Raw genomic sequence first — 17,407 nt, 5'->3', positions numbered from 1 at the left:
GTGAGATTTTTTTTTTGAAGAGGCGTGAGACATCTACTAGAAAGGGGCCCGCATACTAAACTGTGTGATAACTAGAAAGGCGGGTCTCTTACCATTATTCTGCCTTGCTTTGCAGCCCAAAGCGAGGGCTCAATCCCAATGGAGGAAGGGGAAGAGTTCTTGGTAGTGGAGGTGGACCAAGGAGATGGGTGGACACGAGTGCGACGAGAGAACCTTGAGGAGGGCTTTGTGCCCACCTCATACCTTGAATGCACTATGTTCAACAACTGCTAGCCCACTCTCTTCCCACTGTTCAGCGAGTGCTGTCTTAATGTTGGTGTGGTGAGTGTCTTCACTTTCATAAGCCTTTGCGAAGACTTACGCTGCATGCACTCCACGATTTCACAATGTGCAAGGACATACTTATAGCTTGCTTGGGGGAAGATTTTTTTATAGGTTTTTAGTTCCGCTGGGGAAGCAGTGCTGTTTGAGCTATGTACTTTCTCAACTTTTATCATCCAAGAAGTTGGGGCCCGGCATGGTTTTTCTATAGAAAATTTCTCAATTGGTAGAGGGTATGTGGGGATCACTCATGGCCACTTTCTCTAAATTTTTCTGTGCTCAGTGCTGTTTTAGAGAGAACTAGGTGAGCCTTTTAATGGCACTACTTGCAACAAAATGGTATGGACAGGCACATCTAATCTGCATTATGAGAATGCTGCAAAAGGCAACTGAATTCCAGGACAGATGACTCCCTTCATGACAAACTTGAAGGAACCAGATTTTCAGAAGCTCATCTTAATCATTTATACTACGGCAGGATATATTTGTCTGTCTAGCTTCAAGTGTGGGAAGTTGGACCTCTGTAGCATATTTTTGCATCGTTCATACTACGCGGCTGTCAAGCAAACCATTCTGAATGTTTTTACCTTTTGTTAAATGCCGTTTGATGTTTTATGTATTTTTACATGTGCGTGCATAGGGTTCCGTAGGTATCATTTTGGGGAAAAAAGAAATTTGAAAAATTGTTCAGATCGAATGCCAGCTGTGGCGACCACTTTTCGATGGAGACAAAAAGCAAAGCACCTGTGTACCGTATTTACTCGCATAATGATCGCACTTTTTTTTTTAAATACTGACGCAAATTTCGGGGTGCGATCATTACGCGGGGTAAATTTTCTACAAAAAATTTTTGAGCACCGAAAACGCAAACAAGTTGCAGGTCAGACGTCTTAGAACATATATCTCGATTACAACCAAAAATAAAAGCTGAGTAAGGCTTACCTTCGCAATAAACACGCACATTAAGCATCGCATGGAGTGCACAATGCCCATTTATTTTTTTTTCGTCAGTACTCTAATCAAAGTCTGAATCCTCGCCATCCTCGCTTTCACTGCTGCACGACTCATCGGAAATGGCAGTGTCGTCGCTGGGAGCATCTTCACTACCCTCAGGAAGTCATCTTCCGTTCCATCCAAAGCGTTAGATATGCCTGTCTTCTTAAAACTCTTAGCCACTACCTCGTCGGGGATACTGCTCCACGCTTCTCTGATCCACGAGCACAGCATCTCCACGGATGGCCTTCTAATCTTTCCGCTCGGCGTCAAATCATGCTGGCCCATCGCCATCCACTCTGCATAAAGTCGTCGAACGTTGTCCTTGAACGGTTTGTTCAAAGACACGTCGAGAGGCTGCAGCAGCGAAGTCAGGCCGCCAGGAATGACTGCAATGTCCGTGCGCAGCTCTTTCAGCTTGGCACGCACGCTGTCCACAAGGTGACCCCTAAAACTGTCCAAAACTAGAAGCGAGGGAACTGCACAACCATCCTTGCGCAGGTCCCTCACGTATTCTAGGACCGCCTCCTCAACACGAGGGAACTTGCCCGTTTTGGGTCCACGGAGAGCCCGCTGTGTCTTGTTCGTAGCCATCAGCTTCTCGCGCTGCTTCTTCCAATAGCGTATCCTCATTTCGTCCACGCCGAAATGCCTACCAGCAGCGCGGTTGCCATGCTCCAGTGCATAGTCGACAGCCTTGAGCTTGAACGCGGCGGTGTAACTGGCATACCGCCCCATGGTGAAATGGCGTAAACTCGCACAAAAACACAAAGCACGCTACGACGCTGCCGAATTGCAAAATGGCGAACGCCGCAAAGCATGGAATCATGGGAACTCCAACGTTACTAGACTAGGTTGGGAACTCGTCGGAATGCATTCGCTGCGGGATGACTGCAGATCAACCACCAGGCAGCTCCATGTTCGGGGTGCGATCATTACGCGGGGAATTTAAAAATGGAATTTTGACCTCAAAATTCAGGGGTGCGATCATTACGCGAGTGCGATCATTATGCGAGTAAATACGGTACATTTCAAAGAACCCCAGGTGGTCGAAATTTCCGGAGTCCTCACCCACGGCGTCTCTCATAGCCTGAATCGCTTTGGGACATTAAACACCATGAACCAAACCACCTTTTATCTTCTTCCATCAGTCAGCTGCCTCATGATATTTCTTAAAGCAAATTTCACTTCTAAGGAAAGTGCCTTGAACATCTTTTCAAGATGCTATTGGTACTAATGTTGCATGCTTTTTGCTATAAAACCAGTGGTCAGAACAGCTTGAAATTGATGCCATTCCTCTTCTAAAGCTGTTACGTGTTCAACTTTATAATTTGTATGTGCGTGAGACGTACCTGCAGCTTATGACTTATTACAGGTTAACAGAAGTTCCTCTAATAAAAAGAGACGCAAGCTTGCTGGGTGTGTCCAAATGTATGTTACATGAAATCGTTAATACAGTCGCCTTTCAGAAAGGGGGTATAATTGCAGATGGGGCATTTATTGAACTATGCATGAAGTAAGCTGAAAACTGAGGGCGTGAATCCTCTTTGGAAATAGCATTAATCTAGTCTTAGAGCACCCTGTTGTCTTATGAATCCTGTTTGGCGGTTGATCCACGTCACCATTGATGCCGCTGCTGGTGTAACTGAGCGAAAGAGTGTCTCAAGCCAAAGAAAAGTTCTCTGAAGAGAAAGAAGAGCCTAGAGTGACCTTGGCTTTTCTTTTTCTTCTGAGAAATTCTCTCATTGAAGTACAGTCTACACTGATTACAGTCGAACCCAGATATATCGAACTCAAGGGGATCGCAAAATAGTTCGATATATCGATAATTCGATATACAGAAATCAGCTTGTGATGGCACTTACGATGCAAAAAAACGATACCGTATTTGTCGTGTAACTGACTCACTTGCATAATGAACCCACCCTCCACTTTCGCACCCGAGAATTTTGAAGAAAAAAAAAATGCGTTAAGGCTAGCTCGCTCACATGCAAGCAATTGGGCGATCTCAGCCACGAGCGGCAGCGACAGAGCGAAAAATTTCCAACTTGTTAGAACCATGTCCCTCTCGCTGCTCCGCTCCAGCCACCGCGGCAGCTCAGAACAAGGTTTCTATGTCACTGCGGCAGAAATCGCGAGCGTTTTCACTGCATGTGGATGGCGCGCGCCACTCCGTTTTGGTCGTCTCATCTACAACTCATTTCTTGTCAGCGTGCCAAGATGCTGTGCAGCGATAACATCACGGCGCCCTGTGCGCCCTGTGATAGCTCCTGTGGTGGCAGGGAGCGAACTTGGCAGAGTGCCCGTTATGGCTTGATTGCACTAGCCTGGTTCCATTTATCACGCTGCGCTTGGGGCGGGCGTCATGATCGCAGCTGACCGCGTGCTTTCGTTGATTCATACGTGCAAGGATAAACGACTCCCCCCCTCCCCCCCCCCCCCCCCCCCCAAAAAAAAAAAAAAAAAAAAAAAAACCTGCCACTTTTAACGTCCGCAGCCAGCCATAGCTTAAGCTACGCCCCGCGTACAGCACAGCGATAAGAAAAAAAAAAAAAAAAAGAAAACCACAGAGAGAGGGAAAGATCTGCCGCTTCTTAACGTCCACGTCCGCAGGCGCCATAGCCACGTCAGCCGCCGCCGCGTACACAGAGTGTTCGCAACACACGCTGGAGAAAGCGTCCGACGTCTGTCTGAACACGGGCTGAGCTGGCTTGACGCATGGGTAAGCGCGCGCTGAAGGAAAGAGATAGCTCGGCAAAACAACGGGCACACCCACGCACATGTCTTGCAATCGTCATGTACTGGTGGTCATGTACTGGTGCGTGAGAAAGGATAACTGCAGATGCGCGCGCGCCTTTGGGGAATGGGCGCGGCGCTGCCCAGACCAGCCGTCGCCGAACTGTCCCCTCTCATTCCTTCCGCGCGTGGCTTAAAAACGTCACGCGGCAAACGGCCAAGGGTGATGCAATCGTCTTTGGGGAAGTCACACTTTCCAGTGCGTGGTGCGGAGTTCGATATATCGAACGACCGGTGAAATTGAGTTTGATATATGACGCGGCTTTTCTATACTTTTACATGGGATTTTTAAGGGGATATTCCGTGAGTTCGATATAACCAAAATTCGATATATTCGGGTCCGATATAACCGGGTTCGACTGTACCTCAGAATAATCACAGCACTACACTTCAGAAAGGCAGCAGAGCTCTTAGTTGGAGATAATACATAAATTAATCGCAGGCAAAAAACAAAGACGTAGCATACATTGCCAGTTATAGGTTGACCTAAATTATAGGTAGACATTAAATTGCTCTGCTGCCATAGCTCGCCAGTAAGTTTTCCAGAAGACCGAGTCATTCAGAGATGTTTTTTCGTTCATGAAATGCCTCTTACGATTTTTCATCGCTCATGAGGAGGACGCAGCCGCAGTCATCTGACCCACTGCTGCTGCTGACTGTCTGAAGTAGTGATGAGATGTCGTACGGAGTGAACGCCCCAGAGACCATGTCAGTTGGCACTTCATACTAAGTATCTTTGAAACACATGCCTTCGCTTCAATGTCACTATAGCAAACACTTGGGCTCTTTGCTCCTGTGGTCGTGAAACCAGTTTCGAACCGCATCTTCAATGGAAGGACATCATCTGGTCTTCAGGCTACGAAAGGAACGGCCTGCAGCAGCATGTGCAAAGATCTTGCTCTTTACTTTCTCCAATCCCTCGCACACTTTTCCAGCACGTTAAACTTCTGCCCTGCTGCGACGTTGTTTTCCAATTCAGCCTAGGTGATCACTTGCCGCCTGAAAGCTAAGCCGTGGTTGCGGCAGCATGTTGGTGTCTGTCTTGCACACACACCACTGACGGTCAACGATATATCATGAACGAAGCAAGATGTAGGAACGGTAATGAGGCATGAAAAATATGTGCGAAGATGCGAATCCTGGGTGCATGTGACTGGGCACGTGGTTTGTGATTGGATTGGATCTGAGGCACTGCATTGCTAGTTATTACGTGGAATGCCCACATTTCGCCTGCAAAGCAATTTGTCATATATGAAAACAAAAATTTAAGACGTACCTTTATAAAGAAGTTTCTTAAGCAGCTTGCTTTCATACCATGTCTAACAACTATCATTGAATTATGCGTGATCGTACGTAATATTACCTTCACTTCTACACAATCTAGTTTTGACTACACGCATAGGTCGACACTGATTATAAGTCAAGCCCCAGGCATTGGAAGGTGGTTTTTCGAAATAAATATCAACTTGCAGTGCAATTTAAAGAACACCAGATGGTTGAAATTTCTGGAGCCCTCCTCTACGGCGTCCCTCATAGCCAGAGTTACTTTGGGACGTTAAACTCCATAAACTAAACAAAACCTAATTTCTGCTGGTTACATAGCCACATAGGGGTCATTAGTGAGAGAAGTGATGGATGTTTTTCAGCCTTTTGTAATGTACAATACAGTTGAACCTCGTTGTAACGAAGTAGTACGTGGTGCGAAAATTTGTCCGTTATATTCGATATTCGTTATAAAAGTATGTGCCCAAATTTCTGTAAATAAGTTTGCTAATAAAACAAAACAAAATGTGCACTAATATGAACAACACGAAGGTGCAAAAATGCACAATATTTTAAAGGGACACTAAAGAGAAAACTGAAGTGGGCTTGCATCGATAGAATGCCAATTCCTGATTACAAAAAATCCACTCTTACTGTTATAAGGTAGTAAAGAGGAAGAACAGAAATACAGGTATCGCCGCCACAGCCGAAACGCGCAACTACAAATCACGTGACGCGCTAGGGATCACGGAGGCTGACAAATGCGAATTACGTTGCCCGTTTGAATGCGGTCGTAGGTTTTCTCTCGAATGTAATAACACGCTTTTATCGTACGTAAACAACGGCGAAAAGACAACGTAAACGTTGCAAGGCAAATGCAAAAATATACTTGGAGGTGCCACAGGCGCCCACTTCAGTTTTGGTTATGTTTCGGCTCAGGCATTTCGTGCGCACTCGGATAGTTTGTTTGGACCTGCAGCGCCTGAATTACAAGCTTGGAGCAGCAGATGCGCCTTGCTGGTTCCCATTTGAGCATTCGGAGGCGCGAGCGAGCGAAATCCGCTGCCACCGACACGCTCCTTCGTTCACACTTCTGCGCCAACATATCGCCGCCGTCGCCGCTTCGACTGCAACCTGACCGCTCGACTGCAGCTACGTACGCCACGAAAAGCATACATATGCTAAGTACCGAAGGAAAAACGCATTATCATTCAATTGTTCACTAAATCATGGCACATCTGACCAACATACTGCGTCAACAAGACCTTCAACGTGCTATTTGCAGGCGTCGTAAACAAAAGGGGCATACTTGCCGCTCATACCAAGGAGAGCGTCGATATATTGCGCTCGTCACCCAGCGAAAAAAAGGGCCTCGGGTAAAAAGTAAAAACTAAAAATAACGAAGCACCAAAAATACATTACAAAAGGTAAAAAAAAATTGATCTGTAGAAAAAAAAACTGCCAGTAGCGGTAAGATTCGAACTCGCCACTGCTTGTTCCGTTAAGTTGGGCGCTAACCGCTCGGCTACGCTGCGTTACAGGAACCTTAGAAATATTTTTGGTCTTTACGTCACGGCCCCATTTACAATAAAATGTTTCTGCTGCCGGTGTAAAAATTACAACTTCTTGACCATCGGCGCATGCTGTTTGGTCTCACGACTTGCAACTAATGTTCTGGATGCCTATGCGCACTATATTGTGCACTGGATCCATTTTAACATGTGGAATTTCACAGCACTGGCAAATTTAGTGGCGCCGGCACTTCGGTCATGCTCTGCTACCGTGGACGTAATTTTTGCTGAACACGGAGCTGTAGCACAGACCTTGAAGGAAAAAAGTGCGACTAAGCTTCAAAACTGACAAGCGCAGCAGCGAGGACACTATTTTGCTGGTAACTACAGTCGAACCCGGATATATCGAACTCAAAGGGGATCGCGAAATAGTTCGATATATCGATAATTCGATATACAAGAATCGGCTTGTGACGGCACTTACGATGCCAAAAAACGATACCGTATATGTCGCGTCAGCAACCCACTCACACAATGAACCCACCCTGCACTTTTGCACGGAGAATTTAAAAAAAAAAAAAAGCGTTAAGGCCAGCTCGCTCACTTGCAAGCGATTGAGTATCTCAGGGACGAGCGGCAGCGACAGAGCGAAAATTTTCAAACTTGTTGGAACTGTGTCCCTCTCGCTGCTGGAGCCACCGCGGCAGCTCAAAACAAGGTTTCTGTGTCGCCGCCAGAAATCGCAAGCGTTTTCACTTGTATGTCGATGGCGTGCGTCACTCTGTTTGGGTCGTCTCATCCACAGCTCATTTCTTGGCAGCGTGCCAAGATGCTGCGTAGCGATAACGTCTGGGCGCGTTTATCTTTTGATAGCTCCTGTGGTGGCGGGGAGCGAACTTGGCAGAGTGCCTGTGATTGCTTGATTGCAGAAGCCTGGTTCGATTTATTACGCCGCGCTTGGGGTGGGCGTCATGATCGCAGCAGCTGACCGCGTGCTTTCGTTGATTCATACATGCAAGGATAAACAACGACTCCCGCAAAAAGAAAAAAAAAAAAGAACTGCCGCTTTTTAACGTCCGAACAGCACAACGATAAGAAAGGATGACTCGCAAAAAAAAAAAAAAGTGAGAGAGCTGCTGCTTTTTAACGTCCGCAGGCACCATAGCCACCTCAGCCGCCGCGCAGTGTGCAGAGGGTTCGCAACACACGCTGGAGAAAGCGTTGACGCCTGTCTGAAAACGGGCTGAGCTGGCTTGGCGTATGCGTAGCGCGTGCTGAAGGAGAGAGATAGCTTGGCAAAAGGATGGGCAAACGTCATGTGTTGGCGCGCGGAAAACGATAACTGCAGATGCGCGCCTTTGGGGAATGGGCGCGGCGCTGCCCAGACCAGCCGTCGCTGAACTGTCCCTTCTCATTCCTTCGGCACGTGGCTTGAAAACGGCACGCGGCAAACGGCCAAGGGTGATGTGATCGTCTTTGGGGAAAGCACACTTTCCAGTGCGTGGTGCGGAGTTTGATATATCGAACGACCGGTGAAATTAAGTTCGATATATGACGCGGCTTTCCTATACTTTTACATGGGATTTTCAAGGGGATATTCCGTGAGTTCGATATAACCAAAATTCGATATATCCGGGTTCGATATAACCGGGTTCGACTGTAAATCTTATTTTTATGTAAACGTCGGGAAGCATTGCGATGACCGAGGGCTCGGTTTGTTTATACACAGTGTAAGAAGGAGCGCAAAAGCTTGAGAAACATGTAAAGTATTGTGCATTACAAGCGCTCTGTTTTTTTTTTTTCCTTTATGGGCCCGTCGTTCGGTAAATTACTATCATTGTTTTATTTATTTCGGCTGTGGCCGTCATTGCGAGTACGCTGTTGCCATGTTGGCCCTTGAGGGATGCGACGCCGCGGGCCGCGCCGGCTCGCTAGCTATCACGGAGTCTTCGCTTACGTCATAGTGTGTGTCACTCAACTCCGACTACGTAGTCGGAGGGCACAGTTTGAATTCGACCGGCAGGAACAAGAAAACAACCTCAACTTCTTATCGCAATATCTCAGCAATTATTCGATTTTTTGCTGCCGGATATGCGGCGACAGTGTCACCAAATGTAGTTTATTAGATTTTCATAGCATCTTTGGATGTCTTTAGTGTCCCTTTAATTAAAAGCTTGGTGTAAAGATGAAATCTCGCCTTTCGTTCCATGTTGGAAAGCAAAAATGAATATTAATTTGGGATGTTGCCTCCACACATAGTTTGCACACACCCTAGCTTACTGTATCCCACAGTGGCTGCTGTTTGTGTGTGTTTGTGTAGCTCATGATTTTAAAAAGGAGCCGTCATCCTGTGTCTTTCTCTCATCCCTTTTTTTTTTTCTCACACTATGCCTTTTTTTCAACTTCAAAGAGGTGCCCAGCAAGGTAGCTGTGCATTTTAGCTCGCTCCTGCAGCCTAGCTACTACCAACTCCCCCGAGCTGGCACACCATATGCCTTTGTTTGCCATGGGTTGTGCATGCTGCATCCACATGACCATCAGCACTGTGCTTTCTAATAAAGCTGTAATGATTAAGAAAGAATTGCCCAGTGTATGCACAAGCCACACATATATGATGTACATTCACAGTTCACACGTGATGGCTCACTAAATGTAAAGCATTTTGAAAAGGGGGTGCTGGCAAAGGGGGTGCTGGCACCTGGAAAAAAAGCTAGTTCTGCTTCTGGCAATGTTCAGCATGTGGTCTCTTCTTTCGTAGTACCACATGGGTCCCACTGTTGACATTCACTAATCTCTACTATTGGAAGTTTGTAAAAACTTTGTGCAGCGAGATGCTTCTGTTGAGCTGTCCAGTGACAGCCGATTCTCCTTAACAAAACTAACTGCAGTCAGTTGACTCTGCTGCTTCTCTCTTGCGTGCAGGTTTTTAGATCCTTAAAAAGTGATGCCTTTGAGAGGCTTTAGGGTTTTATTTGCGTGTGCGCTTTTGAACTGTTTCTGCTGCGGTGCAGCGTGTCTATTTTCCTGCTGACTGAAGTTGCATATTTTTCTTCTCTTTCAGGACTTTTTTTTTTTCTCCTTAGTTATTTTGTGCATTCCTCTTCGCCCAAGATGGATGGGACAAGGAAGAGTTGCTCTGCACCGCAGCAACTGTGGAATGAAAAGATGGAAGCCACAGCTTCATCACTCTCAGTATTCCCTTTGGTATTGACCCAAGTGGCCATGTAGGGATGCCTGCAGTTAATTTATCCTCCGCCACTACACAGGCAGAGAGAGAAGGTGGTGATGGCTGAAATGCACTTTTAGCTGATCCTTCTCTTTAGTCACATGCTCATGTAGAGAGAAGGGCAGTCGTGCTGAATTGTATTGAGAGTTTGTATATCTACTAGTTTGTGCCTGTGCGTGCGTGTGTGTGTACATGTATGCATGACTATGGACAAATATAAATGGAGAGGTGCGAAGAATTGTACGGGCTGTTGAAGACATCGAAAAAAAAAAAAAGTTTCGTTTTTATTGCGTGAGCATGTTCTTTTGAACACCCCCCCCCCCCCCCCCCCTTCTGCACGTTTATGGCAGTGATTTGCTTGTTTTTGGATGTCGAGGTAGTGATGGTGCTTTCCAATCCCTGCTGCTAGCAATAGTGAAAGAAACAGTTGTGGAAAAATTCTCTTTGGAAATTGTGGCCTCAAAAGTGGTTTTTCTATCTTGGTTACGTTAATTTTATTTATTATACTTCAGAGGATATTGTTTGAGGTTCTCTTTTGTTGACACAGCTAGTGTCCTAAGTAGTCAACATGTTTTAGTGAGACAACTGATGGCATAGGTCATCAAAACAGCGTTGGCAGAACTTTAGCATGTAGTACATCCTTTCTGGCAGTGACTGCTTTGGAACATGCAGCCTAGCGGTGTACTTTATGCTGCGTGCTGCTTGACAATTTTGTTTGACACAGATGATGATATTGAGAAAGTCGTGCCGGTTTTAATTTGGCTGCACTTTTTGTTTGTGTCTAGGTAGAAGTGACAGCTTTGTTTAGGTGCTTATCACGAACTGTCGTGATGGGTCAGCGACGATTTTCTGTGCTCCCGACTTTTCACCTTCAGCGCTGAAACTCGGCCAGATCAAATTTGGATGTGTGTCTGTGACCTGCAGTGGTGACCAGTAATGGTGAAATGCACCTCTGGAGTTTCAATTTGACTGTCATTGACACAGTTGCAGCATTTTCAACTATTGGTTGTGCCGTGCTATGCATATTTTACTACTGCTCTGCTGTAAGGCGGAAAAGTTGGAGCACTGGGAGTAAGCTCGATAACTGTAATTGCAGCGCAAAGCAAGCTGTGCTGGGAGCAGCATTAACTTCGCTTTGTGCACAAGGTCCACATCAAGCTTATAAGCAATTGTGTGTTGCTTCGTTCGGAATAGGCTTTTGATTACCACTTGTTACTCAAAGCTCTACTGAAGTGCTGAATATGCTGGAAAGATGCATCATTTTGTGGCACTCTTTTTTTTTTCTTGGCAATCTTGGAAGCAAGTTTATGCATGCCAGTTGAGGCTTTTTTTCACATATGTTCTTGAAGCATAAACTTCTTTAACAGTGCCCAACTGCATGCAAGGTTAGCAGTCCATCCACAATTAGTGTGCTTGTTTTGTATGTGCATGAGTTGTGCCAGAGAGTATTCTTCTCTCCCTGTGCTGAAATATGTGCGTGCCATACACATACAAAGATTGTGGTAATACAGTTCACAGGAAATGCGATGTAATTGTGCATGATTGTCATAAACATGATGGTCTCGGTGGCCTGTTGTGTTGATGGAAATCCCACTCTCGCCAAATGGAATTTGTTGGCAACAAACTGCGTCTAACTGAATTGATCATTCTGCCATGCAATAAGCGTTAAGTTATTGTGAGCAGGGTTGATGCCATGGGCCTGTGGTGCACTTTGCCTTTACTCACATGGTATTCTGTTATTTGTGTTGATGAATTTGACTTTTGTTTAGGTTGAACTATGTCAGTGTAACTCTCTTGGCTCATTTGGCACTGTGTTGTAACCTCTGCCTTCTGAGCAGTCTGTTGTGCATGCTGATGTGGTGATGCTTTTTATTTCTTCAACATTATGCTTTTTTTTGTTGTGGTCCTCAAAGCACTTGTTCTATATGAAGGCTGGAGGGCATAAAAAAAAAAAAATGTGGCCTAATAATCGTCTATTGACAATAGCCACACGTGCACACAGTGGCAAGCAGTCTCCGCATTTAAGGCAGATTTGCAGCTTGTGTTTTGTGGGCAAACAGGAAGTGGTTTAGTTCAGCATATTGGGGTGACATTTTTGTGCACCATGTATGTGTAAATAATGCGCTGCCCTCAAGTGTCCTAATGGCCTCATCAAATGGGGGAATGAATACCGCAAACATCCTTGTTTATTTTTACGCTTTGGCATACTGTCAACATGTATATTGAAATTGTTCTTGCGTGCTGGAGTATCATTATACCGTAATCTGTTGTTCTTGTTTTTATGTATTCTACTTTTTTGTTTTGCCAAAATAGCATGACTAGCTTCAAAGGAGCTTGTAACAGTTAGCCTATATCGCTCTTTGCAAATGGTCCCAACAGCGCTGGTATTTGTTTCTGTTGTGGAAAATTTACCCAAGATGCCTGCTATCTTAGTTTGTAATGGTAACTGTTTCAATTTTTTTCTTCTTTTGTCAGAAGGCCACTCTAAAAAAAATATTTACACCCTTCTCCTTGTAATGAAGTTCAGTCCTCTCATTCTCACTACAGCTTTGTATTCATCAGCTTTCTACTCTTTTGCTGCCTCTTGACTTGCTTGAAATCATCAGCAAGCACAGAGCAGGCATAATGTTGTGCAGGCTAAACTCATTCACTCATGTAGAAACTCGGCAAATGTGCTCTGTTAACTCTGCTTTAAGCTTCACTTTTCTCGTTCTGCATTCATGTTACTTGTGTTGCATGCTAGACGATGCGACTGTTTCTGATACCTAGAATGACTGTTTGTGAGCTTCTGAGAAACTGTAGAGGTTCATTATATTGTGTGCTGTTTTTATTTTAGTATTGTGGCTTCCTATTTTTAATTAGCATGAAAGAGAGAGAGATCATGTGTGAACACAGTGTGGCTGTTGTTTTTTTTCTTGAGCTATTTTTATGATGTCCAATGACTGGCTGTCATGAGCAGTGCAGTGTCCTGAACAAACAGCATATTGTGTAACATTTATGTAAATACAGAGGTGCATCCGTAATGGCTGAGTGACTATTGCTAAGCCTCACAAATGTAGTCTCTTCAGAAAGTGGGTGCCTGTTCTGTCCTTGTAGCTGCATTTTTTTTTTAGTTCATGGTAAGATATTTGTCTTTTTGTTGTTGTTAGTGGGTGATAGCAAGTGTATGGCTGCAAGGATTGTCCAAACATCTTCAAGTATTAATGTTTTGTGACAAGTCCGCAGGGCTTAAATGCAGCCTTTGAGAGTTTGCATGACTAAGTGAATGGTTTTTGTGTAATGCAGAGGATGTGCTTACAAATTGTAGTGAATGTGCTGATGAGAGTGAGTTAATTGCCTTGCTACTGTGATTTTCCTGCCACCTTTTTTTTTTTTTTTTTTTTTTTTTCATGTATGTTCCCTTCCTGCCTCTTATCTGTTGTCTTGACTACATTTATGAATGACAATAAAAATTGTTGACGTACGTGTCCTTTAGTTGTGAATATGTGATATCTGACATGCTGCAGGCAGAAACAGAGAATGATGCTCCTTCTCTATTGCTGCTGAGGCATGCCAAGCTGATTTATGCAAGTATGTAATTTAAACTAGATATGACAAGTACAATCATACTACTGCAAGTTATTAATAAAAATCTGGAAGCACATTTAAATTTTGTTGTAACCATCGATTCATTACACTGTCAACACCTTTGATTGTAAATATTTAAAGGTAGATATAACTCCTGCATGGCATTAACTTACTGACTACACTTGCAAATTTTTCTTGACATTGCATCACTTAAAAAAATATTGCACCCTGACGCCTGAGAAGACTGCCAAACCGCAGTGCAACGGAGCACTTGGAGGAGAGATTTCGTGACCTATATCAGGGTCACTGTTTCAAGTTTGTTTACACTGCAGCTCGGCAGTGTTGCAACATTGAGCGTATGCACCACAGAATAGTACTTCAGTAAATAAAAAGTTGAAAGGTGCAATTTGTTGAAACTGGCCAGCTGTATTTACAGGAATGAACAAACGTACGTGCAAATGATGCTGCTGCATGCGGGTGGGCAAACATAGGTGCAGCCCTGCAACTCATACCTGGAAGCACTCTTGGAGCGCCTAAGCTCGAAAAGGGCGAGCACAAGATTAGTCTAGTACATGCGCGATTGCGAAAGCTGAAGATATGCAACAAGCCCAAGCTTGGAAACTGGCAACTGTGTTTTTGACAATGACTGTACCATGTGTACCATATTATCTGCTATGTGTTGTTCATTGACACTGGTGAAGCCTTATTAAAAAAAAGTGCTCGCCGTCGCAGTAACAGCCTCATGGACAGCTTGTGACACGAACGACGCAGTGCTGCAAGCTGGACGTGAAGGCAGCCATTCTACAGTTTGGTCGAATGCCACAATACACTGCAACTGAAACGTTGGTAACATCTGTCTGGTTTCTTGGCTGGAAATGCTGATTGCTGTGAGGTCGTCTCACTTGATGCTCAACTAGAATTTTAGAACACTGTACTCAACTGGATGTAAGGTAGGTGCGAACTGGTTTTACTGGCTTTTTTTTTTGTCTAGATCCTTAGGCCAACCATGACTGAAATCTAAGGCAGGAGCTCGGCCATTGCTTTCTCAAACACTTGGCACGCAGGCTCAAAATTTCTGGCCTACTTTAGAAAGCACGTGCCAGCTTTTCCACTCAGCTTCTAACGCCAGACAAGATTTCCAACTAGAGTCAACTAAGACTGTCTAGACCATAGACTCTCCTTGTGGAAATGAAAGCAAGCGTTTGGCCCCTCGATCTGCGCGAGCTTCAGCTGCCTTCAATAGCAGAACGCCAGATGATCTGCCACCCGTACCTCCAAGTCTCTATTCTTCAAGCGAAAGCTTCACTATGCCATGTATCACCCAAGGTCAACTTAACTTGTCCGGCTTCTTGACCTTCAAAAAGGTGGTGTGACCTTGACCTGATTAAGTGTAGGTATCCACCCAAAAGTATACTGCGTCTTACTATCCCCAAAATCTAACAAAGAAAAAGTATGAAAAGAAATCTTAGATTGAAAAGGCGGTGTTACAGCTAGGTGTTATCACGGCTGCTTGCTCTCAAGGTGAGGCTTGACCATAAAACCATGCATAACCACGCTTAATTCTTTCGCTTGCATCACTAGTTTCAAGCCATGCTTAAACCCCCAGGTTTCGGCCCATCACATAGTCGCGGGAAGGGCCACGTTTGACCTTGAGCCGCAGCCGAGCCGAATACGACTAACCAAGCCGTATGAACGTGCCTTAGTGGCCTATAGGGGTAACGTGAATGCCAGGGTTCTGGCAGGCCGATTCTGACATAACTGTCCCATGTGAAATGCCCAAGTTGGCAGCTCCTGCCAGCCCACTATAAAGTCCCACTTTAACATCTCAAGCTACACCATGAGGTACACTACATGCTGAACGATAAGTGCAACTATGAAGGTATTGGTAACGCAATTCAACCCAGTTTAACCAGAGCTAAACCACAGCCAATTTTATTTCGAGGATAAGTGACTAGTTTTACCTTTTCAGTAGCCCCCTCTCAGCCATACTGAAGTGGCGCCCGTCTGGCGTTAATACGCAGCACTTTTCTTTAACATGAAGAATGGGAGGGTGTAATCTGGCAACGAGACATTTTGGACTGTATTTGGATATTTTATTAAAAATTTGTTCTCGTTTCCATTTTTTGGGGGCAATTTTGATCTGTGACGGACATTTTTCCAATATGGCCCGCATATCTCGGTTTACAGCCAATTGATTGTTTTAATGATAACGGTTTATGCTGCAGAGCGTTCAGGCGGTTGAGATCTACCTAGCGCAGTCAATTTGAAGTAAACTGAAAAGCAACTTATCTGTAGCATCGAATGAGGACTGTACATAGGTACCTGCACCACCATCACACCTGCGCTGGTGGTCTGACCCCAGATTTGTGCACCGCGCGCTGCCTCGCGCATATGTTGATGTGGGTGGAGCCAAAAAATTCCGAGGTCGCATTCTCGTGGCACAAAGATGGCTTGTGGTGTAAGCATCAGCTAGGCTAGCTGCAGAAGGAGAGGGGTGAGAGAGACCTACGACTATACTGCTGGGCACCTTCGAAGCAGTCCGAAAGGGGTTGGAAGCAAAAATCGGAAAACTCGAATAGCAGCTGCCATAGGATACAGTAAGAGACTGGAAGAAAGGAAAAACCTATAGAAATGGTATCTTCAATTGGCATAACATAAGCTGTTTCTGTAGCTCAATATAACCTCTATTTTCAGATATATAATCTTCTGGAAGGATATACTACTGTTTTCGTGGAACATATTTCGACAGAGATAGCATACTTTCATATTTCACATGCTCAATTTTAGCGAGAAAAATTGTACTACAGATTTTGTGAACACAGTATACAAGTATACCAGGTGTTTCAGGGAAACTGGCCACTAAGTTTTTTAAAGATGGTCTTTTTCGGGTATGAAGGCACCTTCTGCAGCACCATTATATATCAGTGCTGGCAGAAGTCTGAAAAAAAAGGTAGGTAATGTTATTAGTAGGCTGGTTAACAAAATTAGGATATGTAACCTTTTTGTTTCTAAAGTTAGGTGCCTGGTAGCAACTGAAGACTTTTATCCGCTGTTAGCAATCGTCGTAAATGTTTTCCGAATTTTGACAACATGTCAATGCTGTGGCCCAACAAATTTTGGCTATCTTGCATGAAAAGACACACATTTTGAAAAGCCTGTGCCCTAAGCAATTATAAAAACTGATATGATTATTCTTATTCTTAACAGCAGGCTACAAGTCTTAACAGCAACCAGGCACCTAACTGTAATAGTTATGAGGTGACTACCTGATTTAAGTTAGCCAACTTACTATTCAACATCACTAATGGTTTTCTGACATCTGCCAACACTGCTATCATGGCGCTACAGAAGACGTATTGAAACTTAAAAAAGTATATGTTTCGTTTCGTTTATGGGGTTTAAAGTACCAGATTTATGCTACGAAAGACTCTAGTGGAGGGCTCCGGAAATTTCGACCACTGACATAGCATGGCACATGGCTGCCTTCCTTTTCGCCTCCATCGAAAAGCGGCAAAAAAAGAATAGTTCGAAGACTGGTTTTAATATTAGTGACTGGCTTCCCTAAAACACTATTAAAATGGCTGACATATTCCAGCAACTGCTGCACCAATAAAAAAAGAAAGACATTCACTTCAGTTTAAAACTGCCACAGTTCCTCACATTGTGCTGTGTTTACACAGAGTCTATGGCTGCATGGTATGAGAAGAGCCAGAGAGAGTAAACAAAACTG

General features: G+C 44.5%; 1 protein-coding gene across 8 annotated transcripts in view; it reads left to right on the top strand.

The window, feature by feature from the left end:
• The window catches only part of Cip4 (formin-binding protein 1-like Cip4), a 213,183-nt gene extending 199,610 nt beyond the window's left edge, over positions 1–13,573 (top strand). For all 8 annotated transcript variants that reach the window (XM_084603466.1, XM_084603465.1, XM_084603463.1 and 5 more), the window contains exons 14-15: positions 116–321; positions 9,946–13,573. In XM_084603466.1, coding sequence (XP_084459592.1) covers positions 116–273 — 158 coding nt within the window. In that variant the 3' untranslated portion in view covers positions 274–321; positions 9,946–13,573. The remainder of the gene's footprint in view (positions 1–115; positions 322–9,945) is intronic.
• Positions 13,574–17,407: the final 3,834 nt, after the last annotated feature.

The sequence above is a fragment of the Amblyomma maculatum genome, chromosome 5 (assembly GCF_055883805.1).
Source record: "Amblyomma maculatum isolate TAMU_Amacu chromosome 5, ASM5588380v1, whole genome shotgun sequence".
In the NCBI taxonomy this organism is placed as follows: domain Eukaryota; kingdom Metazoa; phylum Arthropoda; class Arachnida; order Ixodida; family Ixodidae; genus Amblyomma; species Amblyomma maculatum.
This window is presented reverse-complemented; position numbering and strand designations above follow the sequence as displayed.